This window comes from Aphelocoma coerulescens, chromosome 2, assembly GCF_041296385.1.
Source record: "Aphelocoma coerulescens isolate FSJ_1873_10779 chromosome 2, UR_Acoe_1.0, whole genome shotgun sequence".
Classification (NCBI taxonomy): Eukaryota; Metazoa; Chordata; class Aves; order Passeriformes; family Corvidae; genus Aphelocoma; species Aphelocoma coerulescens.
In genome coordinates, this window is record NC_091015.1 from 70,214,705 (window position 1) to 70,228,667 (window position 13,963).

Genomic DNA, 13,963 nt, shown 5'->3' on the forward strand with positions numbered 1-13,963 from the left:
TTCTCAGAGGTAACTCTTCTTGTTTAGAAGCAGATCTTCTAGAACTAAGTGCCATGAAAAATGCTGAGTTTTATTATGTGAGAAATGAGTGGTTTTATTTGTCACAGAAAAACCACGAGGGTACTTGGAAATGCTCTCTAAGAGTTTCCTTTGACATCAAAAGATAAATTTTAATCAGCTCTGTTCCTTGTGCTAGTGCGTATAGGAGCAACAGGTGTCATATTTAGAAACTAAATGCAGGAGCTGAGGTAGGAGATATTTACAGCTCAGTAACCGAGATACTTATTTTAAATGGCAAATAAGCACATTGGCTGAAACTCTAGAATGAAAGCAAATCAGTTGTCACAAATATTTGTGAAGTTCATTTTGCTGTTAAGCTGATTAGGGGCAATTTGTCTCAGCAAAGTCGTGAAAACCTACTATTACAGAGAGAAATTTAGGGGAAAAAAAAAGATAGGGTAAGAAAAATTGTATACAAAAAACCCCCAAACAAACACCAGAGAAATTAAGTGAGGTGACCCAGAGGAATTTGCTAGGAGTCAGGTCTGGTGCTTGGTCTTACATTGCTCTCATGTTGTTCTCTGGAAGAAGTGGAATTTCCAGGACTTTGGTGTTGGAAAGTATTGTTTCATGGCTGGTGGTGGACACGGTCTTGCCGGTGATCCGGTGAACCTGGTAGAAGGCATGGGGTCGCAGCAGGCGGTCGTCTGCAGTCCCAATGAACAGCTGCAGCGTGAGCGGCTCGCTTTCTAAGTAACCATGGAGCTGGCAAGAGAACAGAAAACGCCCACTGAGCACCAAGCACATAAACTGCTAGGAATCAATTAAATTTTTATAAGCGGGAGAGCCTAATTCAAGGAGAGAACTTGTGACAGGTGCTATGTGTTAAGTTCCCCCCCTCCATTTTTCCTGTAATGTAATATTGGTACAATAAAAAGGTGCACTCACAAAATGTCTCATTATCCTAAAGGACCTGAGGCACTTTAGATGGGCTGAGCTTTTGAGCACTCTTGCTACATCCACAGAAAACTTTGCATAAATTCTGCTGCAGTGTTCAGCAAAAAAACCACAATGAACTCTATGTTCTCTCAAAGTACTGAGGGAGGCAAACTGACAGAGTCTGCAAGTGGAAAGGACACAGCTCATCCATCCCGATGCTTCCTGGGATACCCCTCATGCAGCAGCACTCTGCTGCTTGTGACCCATCCCCTCATTAGCTGATTTTTATGCTAGTAAATACCTCCTGGGACAGTATGGAGACAGATCACATATACATGATTAGTAGCTCACCATGTGTGTCACATTCTTGTTATAATCGCACAAAAATCTCATTGAAGCTCTTGGGCCTGGCTTGAACCTCATCCATATTACAGTGACTGCTCTGATGACAACAATAGTTATTTCTGCCACAGGCTGGGGAGGAACCAGAGCCTGACCTCATCCGCACCATAACCTGTAGAAGCTACTCAGGGTTCTCACTGCTGTGGAGTCCCCAGACAAAGTCCCACTTGTGGCTGCCACCTGACATTAGGAAATGAGTCTCACAAAAACAGTTATCTTGCAGGGGTTAGTGGTGAAGCCTTGTCTCAAGGGAAGGGAGGATGGAGCAACTACAGGAGAGAGGAATGTTGGGAAGGTGCACTGTCCCAGGAGATGACCCACCCTAGAGCAAGCCTGCTCACTTTGTTGTAGGTTTAGGTTCCTCTGTGAATGGTTCAGGTCGTTTTGGGCATGAGTTATTCACCATCACTGAGTATGACAGATCAAAATTTATCATAATTTGGTGAGGAGCAACACTAGTTTTATGGTACATGCAAGTTCAAAGTTAAATAAAGCGGAAAGCAAGTGGTGAAACTCATATATCAAATGCTGCTTATATTTGTTTTTTTTCTGTTTTCACTCTCCTGAAATCTTACAAAGCAATTTCATGTTACCTCTTTAGGGTATTTTACCATCTGATAGCAGGAATGCTATTAAAAACAAAGATCTTCAATCATTTTTACTCCTTAAGCCCTGCTAAATTCTGGTGGGTGCTAACAGGCCCAGAGCCCTCCCTCTACTATCAAACATGCTGAATGGCAACAGCAATTCATAGTGGCAAAGTTTCAGGTACCACAGTGACCAGTGCATGAGTAAGGAAGGACGATGAGCCTAGATACATCTGCCATCACTAATCGGGCATACCGAAAATTTTTCACCCCACACTTTGGTCAGAAAAGCCAAGAGGAGAACAGAAGCATTTCAGTTTGCTTGATTTGGTGCAGCAATTTTTATATCCTTACCTAAGACATGTGGATGCTGGAAGGTTACAGGGATAGGAGGATGACAAGGCTCATTTCGTACTACACTATTTTATCAGCTCTGCATTCCTGAGACACCATACGAAGGCAGCTCAGAGCCAGGGGGTTGTGACATGATATGATATGATATGATATGATATGATATGATATGAGGGTTCCATACCAGCATTGTCAAACTTAAAACACATTAGTGGCAGTTTGAAAATCTGCACTATCAGCAAAACAACGGAGAGAGAAAAGCAGAGCCATGCCTGTATACTGCCTTTAGCAGGGTGCCATGGGCTACAAACCTCCCTCCAGCTCCATATGGAACACACACTCCTATGGCCCCTAACACACACATCAGCACTGTGCTGCAAAAAGAGGGATTTCTGGCTTTCTCCACCAGAGACAGACATGCAGCTTGAGCTGCAGGTCAGTGATTGCAGGTGTGCCCCTGCTACAACCAGTGGCTACGGGGAAGCCACTGTCCTCCTCATCAGCACCGTGTCCCCCCACATGACAGCCCTGGCTGCTCATTAATTCCAATGGTGTGTGTGAGCAGGGCTGGCAGAGTGACCTGGATTTGTCCCAGGCTGATCTTCCCCACCTCACTATTTCCAGAGCCTCAGCAGCAAAGCTTAGGTAACGGAGGAGACACAAGGTATCCCGGGGTATTTTTGGTCAAGACCAGCATGCGGGTTTGCAGGGGGAAAAGTAAGACAGTGTGACATGCCAGGCAAATAAATTTCTATGCATTGCCAGCGGTCACTTCTCCAAGTCGTCATGGAGGATGCTTTTTATGGAGAGTGTAAAATTAAAACAAACACATATTGAATTACAAGGCCGCTTAAAATGTAAAAATAGACTAGCGAGAAACTCAAACCTCAATTCAGCAAAAGCAAAATCGCACACCAAGGTACCCATATGTTTTACTGAATACGGGCAAAGAGGACCAAAAATGTTGGTCTTGCATTGGGTTCAGCTATTTCAGGCTTTATTTTAAAATCTGAACTTGGCTGCTGCCATACTTTGTAACCTACTGCTGCGTCTCAGCTTGTGCTTTTCCCACAGGTTTCCTACCAGGAGGCAATCAAACACCCATAGCTCTCAGCTTTGCACACCTGCCTTCCCCTGAAAAGTGTTCACATGCTGGAAAATAAATAATAAGATCTCAGATGCATGTTTTGCATTGTTTTTTAAGGTTTGTAATCTTCAAGGTAAGTTTATTTATTTTTTTTAAAGGCCCTGTCCTAGAGCCATGCCATACTTTGCTTTGGATCCATTACCCAAGTTACTTACTCCCTTAGTGACAGAAACATCCAGAAAGACTCATGTAATCACTATATGCTTGATTTTGCTGCTCTCAAAATAAGAAAACCTCACACTCACATCACTGTAAGTTTGATGTCATATTATGTCTTACAAGGCATCTGATCTTCAATTTGTATTTCCCTTTGAGCTTTACCCATTGCATCACATTATTTACTTTTATATTATGTCACATAATCACGTATGCCAACAGAAGCAATAAGAGAAAGCGATGCAAGGATTAACATTTAAAGGGGCACATACTGTGAATGACTTAATTTAGGTTATGCACCCAGTGCACGATTTCTATAACAGACAGTGTTGAGCCTTGGGAGTTTTCAGCATGCTGCAGATGTCTGGAGAATGGGCAAGATCCTGCTTACTGTCAGCTGGGTAAGAATATTCCATAGTTCTCTCAAAACATGGGAGAATGATACTACTGTCACATGTTCAACAGTGAGGAGCAGTGTCAGTAAAGGCAGAGTTGTGGTACTTTAGGCTGTTAGATTTGCCAGCAGTCAAAGGGAATATTTAACAAGATCAATGTACAATGGGATGGGAAAAAAGGGTGACTGAGCATTTTTCTTGGTGAGGAAAGATCTCACATGTTCATATCCATGCATATTTTCCATGTATGCTCTGGGGTACTGTACTAGGTGGAAGAGCGATTCAGTTTCCTGGCCTGCAACATGGGATGCATGCGTCAGACACACTATTTTTATCTTTTTCTCTGTGTAACAGAGACCAAAGCTCTTAATAACTCAGCGGCTGAGTACGGGTGACAAAGGTGCTACGGCATACATAATAAAGGATGTGTCTTTCCTACCAAGCATGCTTTGCTTGGCAATACATAGATCCAAGTGGAAAGAGGTGTACTTTCCCCTGCTGTGGGAACTGTAAAAGGAATTAGCTGCAAAAGAGGACCCGGAGCACAATGTTTCTGAATGAGTTTCCCTTCCCAAATAAAGACAGTGATACAGCAGTCACCTGGTTCAGTACAAAGGAAAGATGCAGGAAAAACTTAAGTATGCAGATAAGAACTGTGTGGCCAAGAATGATTGGTTTTGAAATGAAAATAGGTCATATTCTCTTGTTCTGACCAACACTGACTACTCTGCTCTTTTCCTCTTTGAGCAACACTGCTAAAGAATACTTGAACTCATCTCAAATGATATTTTCATTTTTATTGTCTGAAGCTGCTAAGATCAAAATCAGACTTAATTGCAGGCCTATTATACACTCCTCTAATTCTATCAAAAGTGATGCAGTCACTGGTAATTAACACCAGAACAGGACCGATCACAGCTAAGCTCTTTGTCACCTTACACTGTCTTATGCAAGAGCGAGTGAAAAGGCTGTACCGGCTGCGCCACCGCATCAAGCCTTCCCTGGGATTCCTACACCTCTCCATCATCACTTTCCCAGCACCATCTCCCACCAACATGTCTTGATTCTCACCAGTAGGCTGCTGCTCATCTCAGTGCAGTGTGCCAAAGCAAACCCCAGCCTTTCCCTGAGGAGATGCACTTGTGTGCTGCGGCTGGATGCGGCTTTCATGTGTCTGGGTGCCACGGCACTGAAAAGCAGGAATCTTTCTCCAGTGGCCAGCAAAGTGTGAGGGAAGCAGGGCTGTCACCCTCACAGCCATGAGCCGACTGCAAGGTACTATCTGATTCAGTCCTAGAGCTATGACGACCTCAGGTTTATCACAGACATGAGCATACTGAGGCTGCTTGGATTCCAAAGGTGTGCCTGGGACACATCTATTAAATCTGCCAACTGGAATTGAACAGACTTGGAAAATGATGAGCACAGGGATATGAAGTGTTTCAAACATAAGCACTAGAAAAAAAAAGCAAAACCGTCTCAAACCTTGCTACAGTTAATAAATTTTGAGGAAATTTTGCAAACGTCACATCCACTAACTCAAATGCTATTTCAGCTTCAGTGGTTATTCTACAGTCTGTGAGGAAAACTTCTATTATCTAAGCCATGGCATTTATTTTAAGAATTGCAGTTGAAATATTCTGCATGTTCCCTTTCCAAGTGCTTTATGCTTTTGGCATGCCCAAACATCTGTTGAAATGCTCAGAAAGCTACCTGTCACAACAAGGAGCCCTCTGTCTGGAGAGGCTCCTGGAGGCCACCGAAAGAATGGTCCTGTTCTCACGGGACACACCAGCCGGATACACCCTCTGCACCACCCATGACATCAGTCAGGAAGAAAGGGAGCTATACTATGTAATAGCTTTCAAGTGTATTTACTGGGAGTTTGAGGAAAGGACTGCAAGAACCCTACAGTGGTACATTCCTCCAGACCCGGACTCTTTTGCAAATATATTAAGTGAACACTGGGGTATAATTTAGGGTTTAGCCTGTCCCAATCCATTAAAGGCTGAGCTCCCACTAATAACAAAGCAGGGCATGACCAGGGACTTAGTATTCACTCTCAAAAGTAGTCAGCAGCTTCTGCTTGAGACTCTTGAGGCCCGTAAGGGCTGCCTCCTTAATGATAATGATGTGCCAAAAAAATGCCACAGGGAACATCCATATCAGTAATACTTCTTGTGTGCATGCCTGTTTTTGTATGTTTGGTATATAAAGACAACAAGTGAATACACCCATTTATGCCTCTAAAAATATTCAGAACAATAACTACGTTTTCTTATCTGACCATGTAACTGATGGCCATGCTGCATGCAGCAGGTACCACAGTGCTTATGCTCAGCAATGCCTTACACATCCATCTGTCCCATTTGTATTCCCAGAGCTGTTCAAGGAATACCCGAGTCAGTCTGGTGAGAATCACTGGGGAGACTAACAACCCAGTCTGGTGTAAGGGGTCTTCTTTCCCCTTTATTCCCATCAATGCTTTGGAAAGTAATTGAAATGCTTTCAAAAAAGGTCAAACAGAATAAAATCTGTAACATAGTGACATTTTTAAGTCAAGACAAGTGCTGCTTGTCTCTTTAAGCTAGAGCTTTGGAGCTACAGACCGAATAGCTTTAATTGCTCACTTTCTCAAGCAGCAGATCTTTTTTTTTTTTTTTTTTTTTTTTTTCAGGAACTGCACATGATGAATGATAAAATGAAACAAATTGTCATGTTTTAAAAGTGTACCTAATAGACAGCCTCAATAAAATATCATCAGTGAGTGCTCAGCGTCCTGATTTTTTAAAACCAAATCAAAGATCAAGCTGTTTAAACTACAAAGAAAGTGCACAAACATTTTGGGTATTGATTTCAGTTGTTAGCACCGAGCATGCATAAAAATAGTGTTATCAATCTGATTTTCAAGAAAAATAATTTACTTTCATCTCCCACGTAGAAGCACTGGAAGACGTAAGCCACTGCATCATGGGTTTGAACGGCAGGAGGGAAAAGCTGATCTTGTGGGCAGTGACTGTCATGTGAAGCGCAGGCACAGGGGGTGAGGTCAGGAGACCAGGGCATCTATTCTGGTGTGCGCTGCAGAGATCCTGCCCGACCTTCGCCTGGGCAGCCACCAAGCCGCCCTGCCCCATGGCCCCGGCTGAAAATGCCCACGGACCTGCTGCTGAAAGCTCAGGGAGCCAGCAACCTACGCCTCTGGGAAAAAGTCAGGAAAAGACTGCCCCCTTCATCACAAAATTCCCTATACCTATTCTGACCTGGTTTGGCCCTGAACTCTTTTGCTTGGGGAGGTCTGAGAAAAAAAACACACCTCAGATGCCCTGAGGCAGTGGAACTGTAGCAGCTCTCCTTCCAGTCTCCTCTCCCAAACCCCAGATGCCATGGGAACTGGTTTATGGAACTCCATTCAACTCCTCTGCTCCAGAAGGAAGCTGGGCAGTCCTCCTGCAGCTTAGGGGCGTACTGCATGCTGAAGGGCAGCAGCAGAGCACGAGCAGGCATCTGTACCCTGAGCTACAAAGCAGGAGCCAGGCAGGGGCTGGCAGCCCCCACTCTGGGGATTCAGGTCCCCACAGCACAAGGAGCAAGCAGCCTTGGCAGTGCCAATGAGGCAGACAGGCAGCATCAACAGAGCACCAACAAACCACTGAGGCATGTCCCTTGCTCTGGGTGTTGAAGAATCCCCGTCTCTTTCCAGCTGTTTCTCTCCACCTTCAAGCTCACACTCTGCAGGTGTACACGTTTCAGTCACTGCCATACCACCCGTGTGTCCCTTGCTCTTTCCAGATCTCTAGACGCAGGCTTCCGTGTACCTAGGATTGAGCAAGGCACGTCATCCTGACCAGGATGACCAGGAAAATCCTCCCTTTGCCAGCAACCAGGCAGCAACAGGGGGTGCCAGTTTTTGGATGAGGTGCACAGCTCAGCTCCAGACTCTTCATCAGTGAGTATTCAGGTGCTAAACTTGGTCTGCTTGGGACACTCCTGATGAGAGCACAAGCCAAAAGAAGAGGAGCATCTTACTCAAAACACCAGAGCAGACAGACTTCAGAATGTAAATGTAAACCACAGCAAAACAGAATTCTCAACCTCTCAAAAACAAAACACTTCCTTAGGAGCTGAGGTGACCCTCTGGCTGTGACAAATTTTGCTGTACTTCATCTGATGCAGTTAAGCAAAAAAAGTGAATAAATTATGCTCTGTGCAATGAAACATGTTACTACCCCATAGGCCTTCACTTACTTAAAATAAAATTGTAACAGGAATTCCTACAGATTTTTGTGCTACTTTCAGGATGTATTTTTTCTTTCTGAAAGCGATTTTCCTTGGATTCACTCAAACTGTTTTAAGATCCAAATGTAGTCAGAGCTGGTCCACAAATAAAAATAAAGATGGCTTGCTCCTGCAAAGGGCCAACCCTGGGCCAAGGACTAGAGCTGGATGGGAGAACAGTGAATGGAAACAGCAGGAGTGTGTTTTATGTGGCACTTTCTAGTGCTGCCACTTGGACCTTAACTCAACAGAGCAGCAAAAGAGCAGCTGTTCACATCATGATGAATAAAGATCTATATAAAACTTCCAGCTGCAAATACACCAAGGAATTATTAATCTTAATGTAATAGAGACGCTGTACACTCAGTCACTGGCTCACAAGTAATTTCAGTCTCTATCCAGGGAAAAACAGCCTTCGTGGCTGCTAGCTCTCAGCACAGCCATGAAATCTGCTTGTCTAACCAGCCGCAAGACACTGCTCCTGGCTTCTAGGAAGGATTTTCCTCCTCAAAAATACACATACCTAAAAACCAACCCATGTCACACTCCTCCTAAAACTATTAGACTCATAAGAGGGATGCCCATCAGAAAAGGAGTTACTAATGGAATGAATTTGTAAGTCCTGGGCACCTTATTCACTGGGACACAGAGAAATCATTACTGCTCTCAAAACATCTTCTACCACAAGACCAAAGAAATGTTCTTCCTGTAATCCTTGCTGCCTCATTGTGCTCCAAGGATTATAAATCCACATCTGGGGGTAAGTCCAGCACAACAGTGCCCTCCCTGAAACTATCCAACCCCTCACTCTACTGAGTTTCTACTCAAAACATTTGCCTTCAGCATCCATCATACCCATGGCCATGCACAAGTTAAAAATAAAGTATCACAAGAGCTCTGTAGAAGGAATTTATTACATGTTCTTAGGCAGATACCCTGGACAAGCTCATACTTGTGAGCCTGCCTTTCGCCATGCTGCTGACGCACTGCTCGCACCCAGCATGCTCCCGTTTGTGGTGAGCACAGGCTGGCCCAGGATCCTCGGGCGTGTGTCAGGTGCCGTCAGCATGATGCCCTTCACCAGTGCCCATCCCAGCCATGCTACACTGCCACTGCCAGCATCCCTCAGTGACGCCACCAATCTGAGACACACCCTCAATGCCACATTTCAACTCGGTGGCTCACGAATGCTTCAGCAACTGTGTGACTTCGAATTCTCACCCTTGCGAATTTGAGGACAATGGGGCACCCATCTACCCACAGGAGTTATCTGATTAGGGGCCAATGCTTTTGAGGTGCATATCAAGATGAACACTGGCTCATATGGGACAGGGACAACATAGTTTCAGGCACAAAATTTTTGGATACCAGTGAGACAGTATTAGACAAGAAATGGCTGCCCTTCTCCTCAATCTTAACTTCTATCCAAATGACATTTATTTAAACTGCTACTGAAGACAGAAAGCTGGGGCTATGTTTAAAGGCTTTATCTCTGTAAATATTTGGAGAGCTATAAATACTGAGCTACATTCATAATACGAATATTGCACTTACTGTTCTGTTGCCATGAAAATTACTACAGATATACTTCCAATTATTAATTTCTCTGATTTGCCAAGTACTCGTTTGAAAAGACCAAAAGAAATCTTATGTGAGACATTTTGTTATTTAATTAGCCACTGGAGTCAAAAGCCACAGCACAGAGCAGGAACTGAAAACCCACTGCTGGAGGCAGACAAAGCATGTAGTGCACTAGCATGGTATACAGCTGTATGCCCCAAGTGAGACTTATTATAATCAGACAGTCCATGAATCAAGCCCTGACTGCTTTCTGCGTTTGGGAAAAGGAGGGAGCGGGAAGGGAGGCTGGCTGAAGGTCTGAAATAAACCTTGCTTCTTCTGAAAGTCACATGAATACCGATGGCTTCCAAATTTCACAGAACTGCTGTCCATTTTTGGCTGGGTTTTTTTTTTAATGTAGGAATGAATTAAAAGAAGGAAAGCATTTCAAGGCATTTTCTAAAAGTGCAGAGCAAGGATGCATTAGCAGATGAAGGAGCAGTGAGCTGGGTATGGAGCGATCAAGTTCCCATCTCCAACCCTGCCAGAGAGTTTTGGCTTTATCACAGATCATGACTTGATTAAAGCAGAAAAAAAAATCATAACAACTTTTTACCTATTTCCAGACTTCTTTGTTTAATCAATCTGTGCTTCAGCCTCCTCACAAAACAAAAGCCAATAACCACAGTGCCAGAAGGCCAGGTAACCCTTTCTTCACTGTGAAAATACAGCACTAACAGCCCCCTGGTTCCAATCCTTGCACAATTTACAGCCATGTTTCTTGAGGAATAAAGCAGATTAATGCAACCCCACTGCTCTTTGGAGTCAGAGAAGTGTCATCTGCATGTGTATGTTCCTTTAGACAGGCTCTGCTTCTGTTGTTTCAACCCTAAAGAAGTGTCGTTGTCACATGCACAAGATTCATAAAAATGCTCCTCATGACTCCTGTCTCAGAGCAGAAAGGGGCAGTGGCTCTGCCAGGTCACTTTACACTTCTGGTCCTACGCTACTTCCCCAAACCACCTTTGATCCACCTGGTGCAAAAGCTCCGATTATGCTGCAGTTTTATCTGAGAGTGTGTCTTCCATGGAAAGCATTCAAATGCAGCAATAAAAATAGGTCAGGTCTACCTTACAGCTAGGATTCAAGGTTTTGACCTCCAGAACAGTCTGATTAAACTATGAGAAATCTAGAGAGATTGGATTCCACACTGTGAGCTGCTTGAGGGTGATGCCATTGGTTTATGTCACTTCTTTTTTTTAACAAAAAACCCTCCAAAAACCAAAAGGATGGAACAGACAAGACTCAGACCAATGAACATAACATGAGGTGCACTGCCACAAGGGCTACAATGAACTGAAAGGCCTGAGATCTCCAACTGCAAGTAAATAAAATAAGCATGAAAGACTCCTAAATAAACTTTCTCAACATACAGGGACTATTTTCAATCATTCTAAATATTGTCACACTGAATAACATTATTTAGCAACAGCTGTTGCACTAGATTTCTGACTTGAATACTGACAAGCTAACACCACAACCCTGCTTAAAGCCAGTAAGACAGCCAAGTAAAATGTTGCAAATATTAATAGTAGAACTTGCCAATAAACGCCTCATTGAGTAGCTTACCTGCTGCTGCAAATGGATGACACCCCCCTGCAGTCAGTGGAGTGGGATGTGAGTGCATGACTGGGAATTGAGGAGGATGCTGACTGAGGGTAGCAATTTCTCCTTTGGAGGGAGGTATGATAAGAAGGTGATGGTGATCAGAACCTGTGTTTTTACACCCAAGACTGTGTCTCTATCAACCTGCTGACTTCAAACACGAGGCTCTAGTATGGGTCAAATTCCAAGCCAGAGATAGAAATGACAAGGTCTTAAAAGGCACTGCTCCTCGCAGCCATACTTAAGCCTCACCTGGGTATCCAACCTAAGAAGTACATCTCAGTCTTGGCAAACTGGTAAGACCTTAAAGCCTGCTGAGCACAGTTAGAAACAATTGTACACAAAACACCCAGTCAAAAGAAAAAGGGAAAAGCCAGGTGATTCATGCCACCTAACTTCTAACACGTACAGGCTGGACAACAACAGGGTCTAGTCACCTTGGCTGCCATCACAGCCACCAAAATGAGACAGGCACTCTGAAGGTGTGACTTACCCAAGCAGCTTCAGATGTTCACATCAGAATAAAATTAATAGCTCACTAAAGTCTACACCGATGAGCCTTCCCCTGATTACAGAGAGAAACCAAGGCAATTAGCTCAGCAGCAGACATGTAATAAGCCCTAAAATGTGGACTTGCCCCTGCCACCTGTCCAGGCCACAGTTCAAAGCATGAGTGTCCCACAAGCCCAGGGCAGTGCTGTGAGGCACATGCTGCACTTTACCTGAAGAGACATGGAGCAGAGCTCTTGGGAGAAGGCTCCTGCAGAGGCAGAGCCCACTACAGACACAACGCTCTGCACTTCACCATCCGGTGTTTCATTTGGAGCAGCTGCCCATAGCTTTCCACAGCAGGGGTACAAGACCATTGCCTCGGACAACGGTACTTTGCAGCCCTTTTCCCTCCCAGAGGGAAAGATCAAAGTCGGCTCCACTACAACTTACATTCAGTGCTTTGGCTTCTCCACCCTGACCTTGGGGGCCTGCTTTACCCTGGTCCTGGAGTCAGCCTCACCACAGGTTGGGCACAAGGTGGTCACGGCCAGAACACACTTGACCAGCTTCCTCCGCAGTCCCCCTCCCTGTGCCCGTGATAGGACTACTCACCCCTCCCTCCCTTTCTCAGAAGGGGGTCACAAAGGAGCAGCTCATTTTCCTGCAAAGACTGCAGCAAGCCCCCTAGTCCCAGCAGTGCTCCTGACCTCTGCTCTGGAGCACACAGAAAATTCTGGAGCACCATCACATACAGTTTCAGTGGCCTTGCTGTTGACATTGTTTCAAAACTGGATGGCATGCTAAAATCATAATAAAAATAGAATCCTGAGCACTGTTCCTGCTAATGACCACTTTTTACATTCAATTCAAACATGTATTACACACCTTTTTCCACTACAAAACGAGGAAAGATAATTTGATAATAATTTGAGAACCCAAGGGCCAAATTTCATAATATTTTTCTTTATTTTTACTCAAACTGGAGGAAGAAGAATGCTTTTACTCATCAGACCATATTCCTACAAACATCTACTACTATAGATACGCTTCCAGGCTAATGCTGCCTTGTGATTAGAGCAACTACCCCTGTCAAATCTATTTGAGCTAAGAGCTTCAGGGATTTCATTTAGTACAGCACAACTGCAGAGCCATAGCCCAGCTCCAGTATTTTCAATGCACTGCCTTGCTCTTTGCAAAGCCTCTCCAACCTGCTTCCATCTCAACTGGGGCTCTTGGAGCCAGCAGTGGGGTCATGACAGTTCACATATTTTAAGGTTTTCCTCACAACCTTGAGGGATTGGAAAATGAGGCTTTGATGTATTCAGGACATGTGCTTGAGATTACTTGTATACCTAGATGCTAGCACATGTGCCTGCAAGTTGTGGTCTAAATTTGTTTGTCCCTGGAAGCTCAAGTTTGCAGCTGTGGGTGGAGTTTGTGTACAGTTCTACAACTGCATGCCAATCTGTGGTCAATAACACTCTATAGCCTGTATTCAGCAACAATATTTGAGTCTATATTAAAGATTACTATATTGTTGCAGAATATGAGCTACAGCACATAAGGCCCACATAATGAAAACAACATCACTTCAAAAGAGGTGGTTGAAAATTAATTTGAAACCCATTTAGAAAATTATTTCAGTATTATTAGGGATTGATTTAAAAATGCCATCTAGAATTCTTTCTTTTTGCATCTGTATATTCTGCGCAATTTTATGAGTTCCTGCACCTATGGGAGAGATTTACATATTTTATGTAGCTATTTTTTTTTCTGATATGACAGGCACTATCTAAATATTCTTGTACATATAAACAAGACTGATACGTGCTGCATTGTGTTACAACTAGACTAAATACTCTTCACTGAAGAGGAGGTGTTACAAGATCTTAATACAGAGTTCTGCAAGAGGAGGCAGGATTTTTTGGGGGTTTTGCCTTTTTATCAAAAAGTGGTATCTTCTGTGGACTTCTCCAAGATGAAAAACCAAA

The 13,963-nt window shown here is 43.9% G+C and overlaps 1 protein-coding gene across 6 annotated transcripts in view; it reads right to left on the reverse strand.

Annotated features, from left to right (window-relative positions):
• The window catches only part of NFATC1 (nuclear factor of activated T cells 1), a 110,893-nt gene that overhangs the window by 66,632 nt on the left and 30,298 nt on the right, over positions 1 to 13,963 (reverse strand). For all 6 annotated transcript variants that reach the window (XM_069007963.1, XM_069007965.1, XM_069007962.1 and 3 more), the window contains exon 4: positions 563 to 765. In XM_069007963.1, the coding sequence (XP_068864064.1) occupies positions 563 to 765 (203 nt within the window). The remainder of the gene's footprint in view (positions 1 to 562; positions 766 to 13,963) is intronic.